Source organism: Indicator indicator, chromosome 21, assembly GCF_027791375.1.
Source record: "Indicator indicator isolate 239-I01 chromosome 21, UM_Iind_1.1, whole genome shotgun sequence".
Taxonomy (NCBI): Eukaryota; Metazoa; Chordata; class Aves; order Piciformes; family Indicatoridae; genus Indicator; species Indicator indicator.
Window position 1 is genome coordinate 14,180,873 of NC_072030.1, and position 15,073 is coordinate 14,195,945.

The following is a 15,073-nucleotide window of genomic DNA, read 5'->3' on the forward strand; positions in this document are numbered from 1 at the left end:
TCCTCCCTCTCCTCTTCCCTCTCCCCCTCCCTCTCCTCCCCTCTCCCCTCCCCTCCTCTCCCTCTCCCTCCCCCTCCCCTCTCTCCTCCCCTCCCCCTCCCTCCTTCCTCCTCTCCCCTCCCTCCTCCCCCTCTCCTCCTCCCCCTCCCCCCCTCTCCTCCTCCCCCTCCCCCTCTCCTCTTCCTCCCCCTCCTCCCCCTCTCTCCTCTCCCTCCCTCCCCCCTCCCCTCCTCTCTTCCCTCCTCCCCTCCCCTCCTCCTCCCCCCCCCCCTCCCTCCCCTCCCTCTCTCCCCCCTCCCTCCTCCCCCTCCCCTCTCCTCTCCTCCCCTTCCCCTCCCCCTCTCTCCTCCTCCCCCTCCCCCTCTCCCCTCCTTCCCCTCCCCTCCCTCTCCTCCTCCCCTCCCCCTCCTCTCTCCTCCCCTCCCCCTCTCTCTCCCCTCCCTCTCCCCCCTCTCTCCTCTCCCCTCCCCTCTCCCCTCTCCTCCTCCCCTCCCCTCTCCCCTCCTCCCTCCTTCCCCTCCCCTCTCCTCTCCCTCCTCCCCTCCCCCTCTCCTCTCCCTCTTCCCTCCCCTCTCCTCCCTCCCTCTCCCCTCCCCTCTCCTCCCTCCTCTTCCCCTCCCCTCCTCCCTCCTCTCCCCCTCCCCTCCTCCTCCCTCTCTCCCCTCCCCCTCTCCTCTCTCCTCCCCTCCCCCCCTCTCCCTCTCCTCCCCTCCCTCCCTCTCCCTCTCCCCTCCTCCCCTCCTCTCCCCCTCCCCTCCCTCTCCCTCCCTCTTCCCCCCCCCTCTCTCCTCCTCTCCCCTCCCCTCCTCCCTCCCTCTTCCCCCTCCCCCTCCTCCCCCTCTCCTCCCCTCCCCCCTCTCCTCCTCTCCCCCTCCTCCCCTCTCTCCCTCCTCCCCCCTCCCTCTCCTCCCTCCTCCTCTCCCCCCCCTCCTCTCCTCCCCTCCCCCTCCCCTCCTCTCCTCTCTCTCCCCCTCCCCTCCTCCCTCTCCTCCCCCTCCCTCTCTCCTCCCTCCTCTCCCCTCCCCCTCTCTCCTCTCCTCCCTCCCCCCCCTCTCTCTCCTCCCCTCTCCCCCTCCCCTCTCTCCTCTCCTCCTCCCTCCCCTCCCCTCTCTCCTCTCCTCCCCCCCTCCCCTCCTCCCTCCCCTCTCCTCCCTCCCCTCTTCCTCCTCTCCCCTCCCCCTCCTCCTCCCCTCTTCCCTCCCCTCTCCTCTCCCCTCCTCTCCCCTCCTCCTCCCTCTCCTCTCCCCCCCTCCTCCCTCCCTCTCCCTCCTCCCCTCCCCTCCCTCCTTCTCCCCTCTCTCCTCCCCCTCCCCTCCTCTCCCTCCTCTCTCTCCCCTCCCCTCCCTCCCTCTCTCTCCTCCCCTCCCCCTCTCCCTCCTCTCTCCTCTCTCTCCCCTCCCCCCCTCCTCTCCTCCCTCTCTCCTTCCCCTCCCCCTCCTCTCTCCCTCCTCTCCCTCTCCCCCCTCCTCCTCTCCCTCCTCCCCCCCTCCCCTCCTCCCTCTCTCCCCTCCCTCCTCCCCTCCCCTCCTCTCCCTCTCTCTCCTCCCCCTCCCTCCCCTCTCTCCTCCTCCTCCCCTTCCCCTCCTCTCCCTCCTCTCTCCTCTCCCCTCCCCCCTCTCCTCCCTCTCCTCTCTCCCTCCTCCCCTCCTCTCTCCCTCTCCTCCTCTTCCCCCTCCCCTCTCCTCCTCTCCTCCCTCTCCCTCCCCCCTCCCCTCCCTCTCCTCCTCTCCTCCCCTCCCCCTCCCTCCTCTCCTCTCCTCCCCTCCCCTCCCCTCCTCTCCTCCTCTTCCCTCCCCCTCTCTCTCCCTCCCTCTTCCCTCCTCCCTCCCCTCTCCTCCCCCTCCCTCTCTCCCTCCCCTCTCCCCCTCTCCCCTCCTCTCTCCCCTCCCCTCTCCTCTCCCTCCTCCTCTTCCCCTCCCCTCCTCTCTCCTCTCCCTCCTCCTCCTCCCCTCCCCCTCCTCTCCTCTCCTCCCTTCCCCCTCCCTCCTCCCTCCTCCTCTCTCCTCCTCCCTCCCCCCTCCCCTCCTCTCCTCCCTCCTCCTCCTCCCCTCCTCCTCCCTCTCTCCTCTCCCCTCCCCCCTCCCTCTCCCCCTCTCCTCTCTCCCCTCCCTCTCCCCTCTCCTCCTCCCCTCCCCTTCTCCCCCCTCTCCCTCCTCTTCCCCCTCCCCTCCTCTCCTCCCCCTCTCTTCCCCTCCCCTCTCCTCCCTCCTCCCTCTCTCCTCCCCTCCCCCCTCTCTCCTCTCCCCTCTCCCCTCCCCCCTCCTCCTCTCTCCTCTCTCCCCTCCCCTCCTCCCTCCTCTCCTCTCTCCCCCTCCCCTCCCCTCTCCCCTCCTCTCCTTCCCCTCCCTCCCCTCTCCTCTCCCCTCTCCTCCTCTCCCCTCCCCTCCTCTCCTCCCTCTCTCTCCTCTTCCCCCTCCCCTCCCTCCTCCTCTCCCTCCTCTCCCCTCCTCCCCCCTCCTCTCTCCCCCTCTCCTCCCCTCTCCCCTCCCTCTCCCTCCTCTCCCTTCCCCTCCCCTCTCTCCCTCCCTCTCCTCTCTCCTCCCCTCCCCCTCCTCTCTCTCCCTCTCCTCTCCCCTCCCCCTCTCCTCCCTCTCCTCTTCCCCCCCCCCTCCTCTCTCCCTCCTCTCTTCCCCTCCCCTCCTCCCTCCTCTCCTTCCCCTCCCCTCCTCCTCCCCTCTCCCTCTCCCCTCCCTCTCTCCCTCTCCTCTCCCCTCCTCTCCCCTCTCCTCCCTCCTCTCTCTCCCCCTCCCCCTCTCCTCTCCCTCTCCCTTCCCTCCCCCTCCTCTCTCCTCTTCCTCCCCTCCCCTCTCTCTCCTCCTCTCCCTCCTCCTCCCCTCCCCCTCTCCCTCTCCTCTCTTCCCCTCCCCTCTCTCCCTCTCTCCTCTCCCCTCCCCCTCCTCTCCTCCTCCTCTCCCTCCTCCTCTCCCCTCTCCTCCCCTCTCCTTCCTCCCCTCCCTCTCCCTCCTCTCTCCCTCCCCCCTCCCCTCTCTCCTCCTCCTCCCCTCCTCTCCCCTCTCCTCCTCTCCCTCCCCTCCTCCTCTTCCCCCTCCTCTCTCCCCTCCTCCCTTCCTCCCCTCCCCTCCTCTCCTCCCCTCCTCCCCCTCCCTCTCTCCTCCCTCTCCCCTCCCCCTCCTCTCCTTCCCTCCTCTCCCCCTCTCCCTCCCTCCTCCTTCCCTCCCCCTCTCCTCCTCCCTCTCCTCCCCTCCCTCTCTCCCCTCCTCCTCTCCCTCCTCCCCCTCCCTCTCCCTCCTCCTCTTCCTCTCCCCTCTCCTCCTCTCCCTCTCCCTCCCTCCTCCCTCTCTCCCTCCTTCCCCTCCCCCTCCTCCCTCTCCCTCCCTTCCCCCTCCCCTCCTCTCTCCTCTCCTCTCTTCCCCTCCTCCTCCCTCTCCTCTCTCCTTCCTCTCCCCTCCTCTCCTCTCCTCTTCCTCTCCCCTCTCTCTCCTCTCTCCTCTCCCCCTCTCCTCTCCTCCTTCCTCTCCCCTCTCCTCTCTCCTCCCTCCTCTCCCCTCTCCTCTCTCCCTTCCCCTCCCCTCCTCTCTCTCCCTCTTCCCCTCCCCCTCTCCTCTCCTCCTCTCCCCTCCCTCTCCTCCTCTCTCTCCCCTCCCCTCTCTCCTCCCTCCTCTTCCCCTCTCCCTCTCTCTCTCCCTCTCCTCTCTCCCCTCCCCTCTCCTCTCCCTCTCTTCCTCCCCTCTCCTCCTTCCTCTCTCCCTCCTCCCTCTCCTCTCTCCCTCCCCCTCCTCCTCTCTCCCTCTCCTCCTCCCTCCTCCTTCTCCTCTCCCCTCCTCTCTCCCTCTCTCCTCTCCTCTCCCTCTCTCCTCCTCTCTCCCTTCCTCTCCCCTCCTCTCCTCTCTCCCTTCCTCTCCCCTCTCTCTCTCTCTTCCTCTCCTCTCTCTCTCTCTCTCTCTCTTTCCTCTCCCCTCTCTCTCTCTCTCTCTTCCTCTCCCCTCTCTCTCTCTCTCTCTCTTTTCCTCTCCCCTCTCTCTCTCTCTCTCTTCCTCTCCCCTCTCTCTCTCTCTCTCTTCCTCTCCCCTCTCTCTCTCTCTCTCTTCCTCTCCCCTCTCTCTCTCTCTCTCTCTCTTCCTCTCCCCTCTCTCTCTCTCTCTCTTCCTCTCCCCTCTCTCTCTCTCTCTCTCTTCCTCTCCCCTCTCTCTCTCTCTCTCTCTCTCTTCCTCTCCCCTCTCTCTCTCTCTCTCTCTCTCTTCCTCTCCCCTCTTAGATATTGGGAGGAAAAATAAGAGCACATTTAATTTGAAGCTGAGGAACATCTTGCCAAATAGTGCTGAGGGACGGAGCCTGCCCTCCTGAGAAGACCTTTTCAGAGGCTCTCTAGTCTCCAGCTCATGTGTGCTTGGGGACAGAATAATTTTACCTCTGTCACAGGGGGTTTTCTGGAACTGTCAGGTTTAAAATGTTTCAGAAAACTCAGATGTGTGGAGATGAACCTTCCATGAAAGCTGCAGCCTGGGCCTGACATGCAGAGATTGGGTTCAGACCTTTGCAACATACCAAGACCTTTCCTTTTTCACTCAAAATGCTTAAAAACATCATCACAATCTTTTGACTGCTCTTAGGGTGGAAGCAGCTCTTGAAAACAAACCAGAAAAAAACCTCCTGACCAACCCAACTTCTTCTTCCAGGTTCTGCGCTTGTTGGACATGGTGGGTTTGCCAGAGCTGGTCATCCAGCTGGCCACCTTGGCCATCATGGAATCAGCAGATGATTGGAGAAGCCAGGTACAGGACACCTTTCATAGATTTGAGTTAGAAGGGGACCTTAAAGATCATCTGGTTCCAACCCCCCCTGCCATGGTCAGGAATACCTTGCACTCCACCAGGTTTTCCATCAAGATGTTTCTTCAAGGGAACTTTTCTTTGGTTGTATGACTCCAAACCTGCTACTTTGTGCTCTTTGGTGTTTTCAGGCAACTTTGAGGACTTGTATCTTCAAACATCACTTGGATTTGGGGCACAACAATGAAGCATATGTTGCCTTAACACAAAACCCAGATCCAGGCAGGTAGGTGACACTTTTATGCCTTTATCCTCACTTGTCTTGGAGGTCCACCTATCAGTTTCTCCATCCAACCAAGAGGAAGATGATGCTTTAGGGCTGCTGTGTTCTGGTTTAGCTCCTGTAAAAGTTGTGTTTCAAAAGTAAGATGACTTAATTTTGGTGAGGACAGCTGGCACTGCTTCTGTGTCAGAGGAAGAAACAAAGCAGCTGATTTAAGGAAGAGGCCAAAAAAAATGGCTGAAGGATGACTTGTGTTAGATGTTGGAAAGCTTTGGGAGTCTAGTTAGCTTAGTTTAAAAAAATAAAAGGAGTGGAATTTTTGGCTGGGAAATGATCTAGGGGAGATAAAATTTCACCCCAGCAGAGGAGGAATGTCTGGAATAGGTGTTTGGAGGAGAATTAGGAACACGTTTTCGTTCAGGCTGAGGAGCATCTTAAACCAAATAGAGCTGAGGGAGGCACTCTGTCCTCCTCAGAGACCTTTTCAGAGGCTCTCTGCTGTCCAGGAGCTCCAGTTCCAGCCCAGGAGATGTCTGAAGGGGCTTCTTCTTTCTGAGCTAGAGGGGGGGGGGGAAGGGGGGAAAACCAACCACCTATGGAGCTTGTCACAAAGCAGCTTAAAAGCTGTGTCCTGGAGATGGGTTTGTTCCCTCCAGAAGGGTTGTGCTTCTCTCTGCAGGCAGCTGGACTGTCTACGCCAGCTAGTGGTGGTTCTCTGCGAGCGCTCCCAGCTCCAGGACCTGGTGGAGTTCCCCTACATCAACCTCCATAATGAGGTAATCAGCCTGCAGTGGGAGCAACCAGGAGACACAACCCCACTCAGGAATAGGGGTTGTTGACCCAGGGAGGGCTTCTGTGCCCCACAGGTGGTGGGGATCATCGAGTCGCACGCCCGGGCAGTGGACCTGATGAACCACAACTACTATGAGCTGCTCTACGCCTTCCACATCTACCGCCACAACTACCGCAAGGGTGAGGCGTGGGCTGGCACCAGCTGACACCTGGGACACTGAGAGTCAGCCATCTCCTGGCCTGATCCCCAGCACTGTGGGCAGCAGGGGCAGGGAGGGATCTCTGTCCCTCTGCTCCCCTCTGCTGAGACCCCACCCGCAGTGCTGGGGCTGGCTCTGGAGTCCACAGCACAGCAGAGACGTGGAGCTGTTGGAGCTGGGCCAGAGGTCACAGCAGTGATGGGAGGGCTGGAAGCCCTCTGCTGTGAGGCCAGGCTGAGAGAGTTGGGGTTGTTCAGCCTGGAGAAGAAAAAGGCTCCAGGGACACCTTCTGGTGGCCTTTCAGTAATTAAAGGAGATCTATAAGATGGGAACAGACTTTTGAGTAGGCCCTATCATGACAGGACAAGGGGTGATGGTTTGGAACTAAAAGAGGGAGAATTAGACTGAAGGGAGAGATTTCTGCCCCTGAGGGTGGTGAAAGCCTGTCCCAGGGTACCCAGAGAGGTGGGAGATGCCCCATCCCTGGCAGCATTGCAGGTCAGGTAGTTTTGGGCTCTGAGCAACCTGCTCTGGTTGGGGATGTTCCTGCTGATTGCAGGGGCTTTGGACTAGATGAGTTTTAAAGGTCCCTTCAATCTAAACCAGACTGGGATTTTCTGACACCATGTCCCCTGCAGGGTGGCCTGTCCTGGCTCTCCTTGGCTGATGTGTGCCCTCTCTCCCCAGCTGGCACAGTGATGTTTGAGTATGGCATGCGCCTGGGCCGGGAGGTGCGGACGCTCCGAGGGCTCCAGAAGCAGGGAAACTGTTTCCTTGCTGCTCTCAACTGCCTCCGGTTGATCCGCCCTGAGTACGCCTGGATAGTGCAGCCAGCTCCTGGAGCTGTGGTAGGAAACCCTGAGCTTCCTGAGAAGCCTCTGGCTTGGATGAGGCCTTGAGAAACTTGCTCTAGTAGGAGGTGTCCCTGCCTGTGGCAGGGTTGTTGGAATTTAGATGATCTTTAAGGTCCCTTCTGATCCAAACCAATCTGATTCTGTGACTCTGGGGACACTTAGAGCTTTACTTCTGGGAAGGAGCTTCCAAAAAACCTTCCTGAGGTGATGAGCAGAGGCTTTGACCTTTTCAACCTGCTGCTGTCATCTTCTTGGCCAACTTCTGTAGCTCTGTCTTGCCAAGAAAGACCTCAGTGCTGTACATCACCGTGATGTCATTGCCCCCTTTTATTGGAGCAGGATCAGGATAGGAGCAGCACAACTCAGGGGAGGGTGCTGGTGGAAAGATGGAAGAATATATCACCAAACAAAGCAAATTTGGAGGAGCCTGAAGAGTTCAAAAAGAGAATTAATGGGACCTGGTTTGTGTTTCAGATGGGTTTGTGGGGAGGTGGTGACCATAGCCTGATCTGTGCTGTGGAGAGAAGAGTAACCTGAGATAAGAGTGCCAGAGATAAGAGCAACCTCAACTTGCTGAGTGTTGTGTAGCTTCTCTGATTGAAATTGAGGCTTGGAACAGAGGGAGCTGGGGCTGTGTGGGCTCGAGGCATTGTGTCCAGGTGGAATTAAACTCTCTTTCTCCTTTTACCTTCAAGTATGAACGTCCTGGAGCATCCCCAAAAAGAAGCCACGACGGGGAGTGTGCAGCTGTTCCAAGTGAGTCCCCGGTCCTGGTGCTTCTCGTGTCACAGCAGCCTCTCCCCTGGTCTCAGAGTTCTACTGCTCCCCTGTGAGCTGGGAGAGATCCTGGGGCAGCTCTGACTTCTGTCAGATCAATAAGTTGGAGGATTTAAGGTGCCCAGTTCTCCCAGCGTTGGTGTCTCCTGGTTTCAGTATCCTGCCATGTAACCAAGAGCTGTGCCTGTGTCTGCCTGGGGTGGTGGGGTCTGGTTAGACTCTCATCTTCAGTGTTACAGCAGAAGAAAAGGGGGAAAAAGTGGTTAGGGCTTTTTAAACTGAATTGTTTCTGGATAACTTTTTTGTAGCATCTGCCTGGAACTGAGATGTGAAGTTACAACTCTGATAGGGGAGGGACAAGCAAGGAGGGGGCAGCAAACCCTGACCTCTCCTTTGGTGCTCTCTGTGGTACAGAATGCCCCAATCTCAGCATGGTTGGGGTTGGAAGGGACCTCTGGAGCTCAGCCAGTCCAAGCCCCCTGCTCCAGCAGGGCACCCACAGCAGCTTGCCCAGCAGCACAATGCCCAGGGGGGGTTGGAAGCTCTCCACACAAGGACACTCCACAACCTCTCTGGCCAGCCTGCTCCAGGCCTCCAGCACCCTCACACCAAACAACTTTCTCCTCAGCTTCACCTGCAGCCTCCTGGCTTCCACTTTGTGCCCTCTGCCCCTTGGCCTGGCCCTGGGCACCACTCAGCAGAGTCTGGCCCCAGCCTCTTGCCCCCCACAGCTCCTTTAGCTCTTGCTGAGCATTGCTCAGCTCCCCTCTGGTGCTGCTCTTCTGCAGGCTCAAGGCTCTCAGCCTTTGCTTCTCACAGAGGTGACTCCTTGTAGGACAGCAGAGGGGTGTCAACATGTTGTCCAAAGCCCAAGGAGCCCTTTAGGAAAGCCTGAGGGCCCTCCTTGTCCATCTGTCACAGCTTCTCACCAAATTGAGATCCTGGAGCTGGAGGATCTGGAGAGGGAATGTGTGCTGGCGCGAATCCGGCTGACCCTGGTGCAGCATGACCTGTTGACAGCAGCAGTGGCAGGTAAGAGAGGGGTGGATGTGACACAGCCTCTTCTTGCTCTCCCCAAGGTTTTTACTCATCAGATCACTTCCACTCATAGCTCAGATAAGGACTTCTGCTTCTGTCCCAGAAACAGACCCAGGAGCTTACAGGGCCTGTTCAGTTCCCCTTCTTATCATGAAATATTGCCACTAAGCCAAACAGCTTTGAAGAACCAAAACAGGAGAATTTCACAAGTTTTGGGGTTGTGTTTTTTGTTTTTTGGTTTTTTTTTGGCTTTGCTGAGCTGTAGCAATGGTCTGGCTGGGGCTGAGATTGAGCTTAGGAGATGGGACTGGAAAAAGGCATCTGGAAACTGCCCCCAGATATCCTGGACAATCCTGCTTCATGACATGGTGTGAGCTTGTCCAAGTTGTTCCTTGGGGTGCAGAGAGCTGCAAGTCCCCAACTCTGACCCTTAAAAGATACTCTGCTCCTCTCTGATACAAGTTCTGCAACTTGAGTGTGTGTTTTTCACTTCCAACCATCAGGAGAAGATGACTTCCCAGTAAGTAAAGGGCTGAACTGGTTTGAGGGCAACCTGGAGCTGTGTGCTGCAGTCTGATCTCACCTCCTGCCTGTGCTGGCAGAGCAGAGGCCCTGTTCATGTGGGCATTGCCAAGGCTGTCCCCTCTGCTCTCCCGAACAGCAGCAGTAGGAGCCATCTGTGTCCATGTCCCCCTCCAGCTGGTGCCTGGTTGGGGACAGTCTGTGGGTCACTTTTCTGCTCTGTGCAGTCCCTCCAAGGATGACTTCTGTGCTTTTGAGGCGCTTCTGAGGCCAAGAAAGCTTCACATCATGCAAGAAGTGGGGTGTTTTGCATGGTGCAGTCTGCTGCTGAATTGTGTGGGGTTAGGCACCAGTTAGGCACCAGTAAGCACTGGGCTGTGAGTGGGGGAGGTGCTTACCTGGTGGTGATTCCCTGCAGGCAACTCTACCCCTGAAGAAACGGTTGCTCTCCTGATCCGGGCCGGCCTCTTCGACACCGCCATCACCCTGTGCCAGACCTTCAAGCTGTCCTTGACACCTGTCTTTGAGGGACTCACCTTCAAGTAGGTGGCAAGCATCTGCTCCTGGCCCTGGGTGACACAAGGCTGGAGGGACATTTGCTTGTGTGATGCTCCTCAGCAGAGCCCAGATGGTCAGAAGCCAGCCCTGTCCCAACGTTTCTGCTCGCACGGTGCACAGCCTCAGTACTGCTGGTTCAGGGAGCTTTTAGGGGAGAACTTGCTCCTCATACCTGACAAGGAAAAATAAAGGAGAGCTGCTGAGCAGGCAGTGATGGAGGAGAGGTTTGTGCCTGGTCTGAGGGGAAAGAGCTGCTCTGACAGTCTGAGATTCAGAGAATTACAAAATTGTTTTGGTTGGTTGGAAGAGACCTCCAAGATCAGGGAGTCCAGTCCTTAACCCAGCACTGCCAGGTCACCACCAACCCATGGCCCTCAGCACCACATCTCCATGGCTTTGAAACCTCACCAGGGATGGGGACTCCACCACTGCCCTGGGCAGCCTGGGCCAGGCTTTGACAACCCTCAAGGGCAGGAAATTATTCCTCATGTTGAACCTAAACCTTCCCAGGGGCAACTTGAGGCTGTTTCTTGTTTCTTGTTCTGTCATTTGTTCCTTGGGAGAGGAAACCAACCCCCACCTGGCTCCAACCTCTTTTGAGGAAGTTGCATGGGGCCAGAAGGTCTTCCCTCAGCCTCCAGACCCTTCCCCAGCTTTGTTGCCCTTCTCTGGACCTGCTCCAGCCCCTCAATGTCCTTCTTGGAGTGAGAGGCCCAAAACTTGAACCCAGGATTTGAGATTTGGCCTCAGCAGTGCTCAGTGTAGGGGGAACAATCCCTGCCCCGGTCTGCTGGCCACACTCTTGCTGATCCAAGCCAGGATGCTTGTGGCCTTTTGGGCCACATGGGCATACCGGTGACCCTGACCTGGGCACAGCCATGATCAGGAGCTCTCTCTGATGAGCTGGCTCTTGAAATGCCCCTGCTGATGCCCACTGAGCTGCTTACAGAGGATTTGTCCAAGCCTGCTGAGCAGCTCCCAAACAGCACCGCTCTTCTGTCTGAGCTTTGTGCCAGCCATGTGCTCTTGTGCCTCATCTCCAACTCCAGGATTCTTCTCATTTGCCTCTGCACTTGCAGAAGATGCAGAATTCTCCAGGAGCTCTGCTGTGACCTCTTCCTATCACAGAGTCCATCTCTTAGCCAAACTCCATTTCTGAAGCTTGTGAACATCATTAATTCCTTTCTGGCACTCAGAAAGCACTCCAGCAGCCTGTCAAGCCAGCTGATTCCTATCTGTTTTTTAGGGAATGGTGCTGGGAGGAGTGGGATTGATGCTGGCAGGGTGGGTGGAAAGGGTGACTCACCTTTGTATGGTCTCTTGCAGGTGCATCCAGCTGCAGCTGGGAGGGGAAGCAGCACAGGCAGAGGCCTGGGAATGGCTCGCAGCAAACCAACTCTCATCACTGGTTAACACCAAGGAGTGCAGGTGGGTCCTCCTGTGAGGTAGGGAGAAGAGTGGAGATGTTCTTCATGAGGGTGGATGGTTCCCTGCAGGAATCCAGAGGGTCACAGGTTCATAAAATCCCCTTAGAGCAGGCCTGTGGGACTGGGACAACAGGAGAGTTGTCACCACACTGTCACTGTGCTGCCACCATGCTCTTTCCCAGACTGCACAGAATGCTTTGAAACATGAAATCAGTTGTTGAAGGTGGAGAAGACCTTTAAGACTGAGTCCAGCAACTAATCCAGCACTGCCAGGTCACCACTGAACCATGGCCCTCTGCACCATATCTCCATGGCTTTGAAACCTCACCTGGAATGGGGACTCCACCACTGCCCTAGGCAGCATGAGCCAGGCATTGACAACTCTCAAGGGCAGGAAATTGTTCCTCATGTCCAACCTAAACCTCCCCTGAGGCAACTTGAGGCCATTTCCACTTGTCCTGTCACTTGTGCCTTGGGAGAAGAGCCCAGCCTCTGCCTAGCTCCAACCTCCTTTCAGGGATTTGCAGAGCCAGAAGGTCTCCCCTCAGCCTCCTTTTCTCCACTCTGGACAACCCCAGTTCCCAGCTGCTCCTCACCAGACCTGTTCTACAGACCCTTCATTAGCTTCTCTGGAACTGCTCCAGCCCCTTAGTGTCCTCCTGGAGTGAGGGGCCCAAAACTGACCCCAGGATTTGAGGTGTGCCCTCACCAGTGCCCAATCTAGGAGGACAATCTCCTCTCTGGTTCTGCTGGCCACACTCTTGCTGACACAAGGGGAACACTGGGCCTGGAGCCCACATGTTGAACCCATGCCACGTCCCCTGGAGCGTGCTGTGGCCTCCCAGGCAGGGCCAGGTTCTGCTGGCAGGGGTTCTGAGGGGCCATCTTGCCTTGCAGTGCCACGGATGAAGCTTGGCGGCTGCTGTCGTCCTACCTGGAGCGTTACCCATCCCAGAACAGTCTGTACCAATGCTGTGTCATCAACAAGCTCTTGGCACATGGCATCCCCCTGCCCAACTGGCTCATCAACAGCTACAAGGTAAGAACAAGGAGAGGGTCACCACTTGGCTCCTGCTGCCCAAAAAACCCCAGAGCTGCTGGATCATCCTTGCTCCCACGTGTACCTCCTTGTGAGCTTCCCCTCCTCCCTGTTCTCAGCTCTCAGAAGCTGTTCCAGATGGTTTCTTCTTGTTAACTGTGCTCAGAGCAGGCTCTTGTCATCATTGACGTGTTCCTAAACTGCTGTTTCCCTCTTTGCCTGCAGAAGGTGGATGCTGCTGAGCTGCTGCGTCTGTACCTGAATTACAATCTGCTGGAAGAGGCAGTGGACTTGGTCCTGGAGTATGTGGATGCTGTGCTGGGCAAAGGACATCGCTATTTTGGAATGGAGGTGAGCTCACCTGCAGCCTGGGAAGAAGTAGAGACCATCTCTGGGTCAGATCACAGAATTCCAGTATAGTGAGGGTTGGAAAAAACCTCTAGAGATCATCCAGTCCAAGCCCCCAGCTCTGAAGCAGGGCACCCACAGCAGCTTGCCCAGCAGCACAATGCCCAGGGGGGGTTGGAAGCTCTCCACACAAGGACACTCCACAACCTCTCTGGCCAGCCTGCTCCAGGCCTCCAGCACCCTCACACCAAACAACTTTCTCCTCAGCTTCACCTGCAGCCTCCTGGCTTCCACTTTGTGCCCTCTGCCCCTTGGCCTGTCCCTGAGCACCACTGAGCAAAGTCTGGCCCCAACCTCTTGCCCCCCACAGCTCTTACTTAGCATTGCTCAGCTCCCCTCTGGGGCTGCTCTTCTGCAGGCTCAGCATCCCCAGGGTTCTCAGATTTTCCTACTCACAGAGCTGCTCCAGGCCCCTGGAGGCTTTCAGAGCCTCCCCTGGACTCTCTCCAGTAGTTCCCAGTCTCTCTTGAACTGGGGAACCCAAAACTGGACCCAGAACTCCATCTGTGGCCTGATTAGGGCAGAGTAGAGGTGGAGGGGAACCTCCCTTGACCTACTGCCCACACTCTTCTTCATGTTCTCCAGGACACCATTTGCCTTGGTGGCCACATGGGCACATTGCTGGCTCGTGAGCAGCTTGTCCACACTGCCAGGTGCTCTGTGGAGCTGCTTCCCAGCAGGTCACCTCTCCCCTGTACTGGCGCAGGGGCTTGTTCCTCCTCATGGGCAGGACCTTTCACTTGCTCTGTTTGACCTTCATGAGGTTCCTCTTCAATCTGGAGAAGCGAAAACCCTGTAGTGGGGCCGAGAGGTGTTGGGACACAGTGGTTGGGAGCTGTTCCTTGCTGGTGGGAGCATTTCTGCCGCCAGGAGAAGGCCACAAGTGTTTCTCTCCCCTCCAGCTTCCGCTTTCTGCTACGGCCCCCATGGTGTGGCTGCCCTACACTGCCATTGACCAGCTGCTCCAGGCTCTGCAGGGGAGCACCACCAACCACTACAATGTCGTGGTAGGTACAGCTGGAATGGGAAACACCCTGTGGAAGGGACAAGGGTGGTGGGAGCAGTTTAAGGTGCTGTGTGACAATCACAGAACCAAAGAATGCACTGGATTGGAAGGGACCTATGAAGGTCATCTTGTGCAACCCCCCTCCAGTCAGCAGGGATGTCTCCAACTAGATCAGGTTGCTCAGGGCCCCATCAGGCTTGACCTTGAATGTCTCCAGGGAAGGGACCTGAAGACATTCAAGATCAGACTTGACAAGGTAGAGGCCTAGCAGCCAAAGCTCAGCGCGGCCACCAGATGTCTTGAGATGGAGGATAATGGGAATGGGATATGTGTGGGATGTGAACTCTCTGACACCTGCTTCGCTTTTCCTCCAGCTTTATCAGAAGCTGAATGATAAGATGGAGGCCTACCAGCAGAAGGTTAATGTGGTCACCCATGACAACTTGTACCGCCGCAACTAGCAGCACCCAGCCAGCCTTGGCCACCGCTCCTGCTCCAGGTGACATCCCTGGGAGCTGACACCATCCCCTCCTGCCACCAGCTCAGCCATTGCTGCTGGTTTTTACTGGTTTATTTTCCATAAGGATCCACTCTGGGGAGGTGGATCCACTGCCACCACATCCTCTTGCTGTCCCTGTCCCCTTGGGGGCAGGGGGAGGGTAGCAGAGCCTTGGCATGCAGCCTATGTGGGGCAGCTCCCCATATGCTTTTAGCCTGACCCAGATGGGGCAGGTTTTGGGGCCTTTTATTTATTGTGGTTTTTGGATGAAGTTTAATAAAATGGAAGCGTTGTTACAGGGCTGTGTTGGGTTGGCTGTTCCTCCCCCAGGGCAGGGGAGGGGGGGTATAGGGCTTCTCTTCCCTGGGTTTCTGCATGTACAGCCCCTTCTATAGGGCAGGAAGGAGCTGTAGGGCCCAGGGACACCAATTGCTGTGCTATATGGTGGCTGAGGGGTGGTACCTTTCTGTGGGGCTGATGACATATGGCAGGATGGAGCTAGAGCCTGGAGGGCTGTGCTATAGGGGGGGATGGAGCAATAGGCTTGAGGGGCAGGAAAGGCTATAGGATAAGATGGGCTTTAGGGCAGGTCAGGGGGCCTATAGGGTAAAACGGGGCCATACGACCAGGCTGGAGGGCAAGATGGGCTATATGGGGCAGTACTAGGGTATGATGGGGGTATAGGGCAGGGTGTGGGGTTATAGGGCAAGACAGAGCTCTAGGGCAGGATCTCGCTATAGGCTTAAGGGAAGGCTGGAGGGCTATAAGGCAAGATGAAACAATAGGGCAGGGTAATGCTATAGGCTTGAGGGGCAGCATCATGCTATAGTTGGGGGCTGTAGGTTTGAGAGGCAGAACAGTTCTCTAAGTCCAAGGGGCAGGAACGGGGTCTGTAGGGTGATATGGGACAATAGGCTCAAGAGGTAACAACATGCTATAG

The 15,073-nt window shown here is 57.5% G+C and overlaps 1 protein-coding gene across 1 annotated transcript in view; it reads left to right on the plus strand.

Annotated features, from left to right (window-relative positions):
• The window catches only part of NUP160 (nucleoporin 160), a 45,228-nt gene extending 30,995 nt beyond the window's left edge, over window positions 1-14,233 (plus strand). Inside the window, exons 23-35 of the mRNA XM_054390640.1 lie at window positions 4,638-4,733; window positions 4,922-5,016; window positions 5,693-5,789; window positions 5,880-5,985; window positions 6,693-6,853; window positions 7,555-7,615; window positions 8,558-8,668; window positions 9,615-9,738; window positions 11,081-11,182; window positions 12,079-12,220; window positions 12,446-12,571; window positions 13,531-13,635; window positions 14,009-14,233. Of these exons, the coding sequence (XP_054246615.1) occupies window positions 4,638-4,733; window positions 4,922-5,016; window positions 5,693-5,789; window positions 5,880-5,985; window positions 6,693-6,853; window positions 7,555-7,615; window positions 8,558-8,668; window positions 9,615-9,738; window positions 11,081-11,182; window positions 12,079-12,220; window positions 12,446-12,571; window positions 13,531-13,635; window positions 14,009-14,095 (1,413 nt within the window). The 3' untranslated portion in view covers window positions 14,096-14,233. The remainder of the gene's footprint in view (window positions 1-4,637; window positions 4,734-4,921; window positions 5,017-5,692; window positions 5,790-5,879; window positions 5,986-6,692; window positions 6,854-7,554; window positions 7,616-8,557; window positions 8,669-9,614; window positions 9,739-11,080; window positions 11,183-12,078; window positions 12,221-12,445; window positions 12,572-13,530; window positions 13,636-14,008) is intronic.
• The last annotated feature ends 840 nt before the right edge of the window (window positions 14,234-15,073 follow it).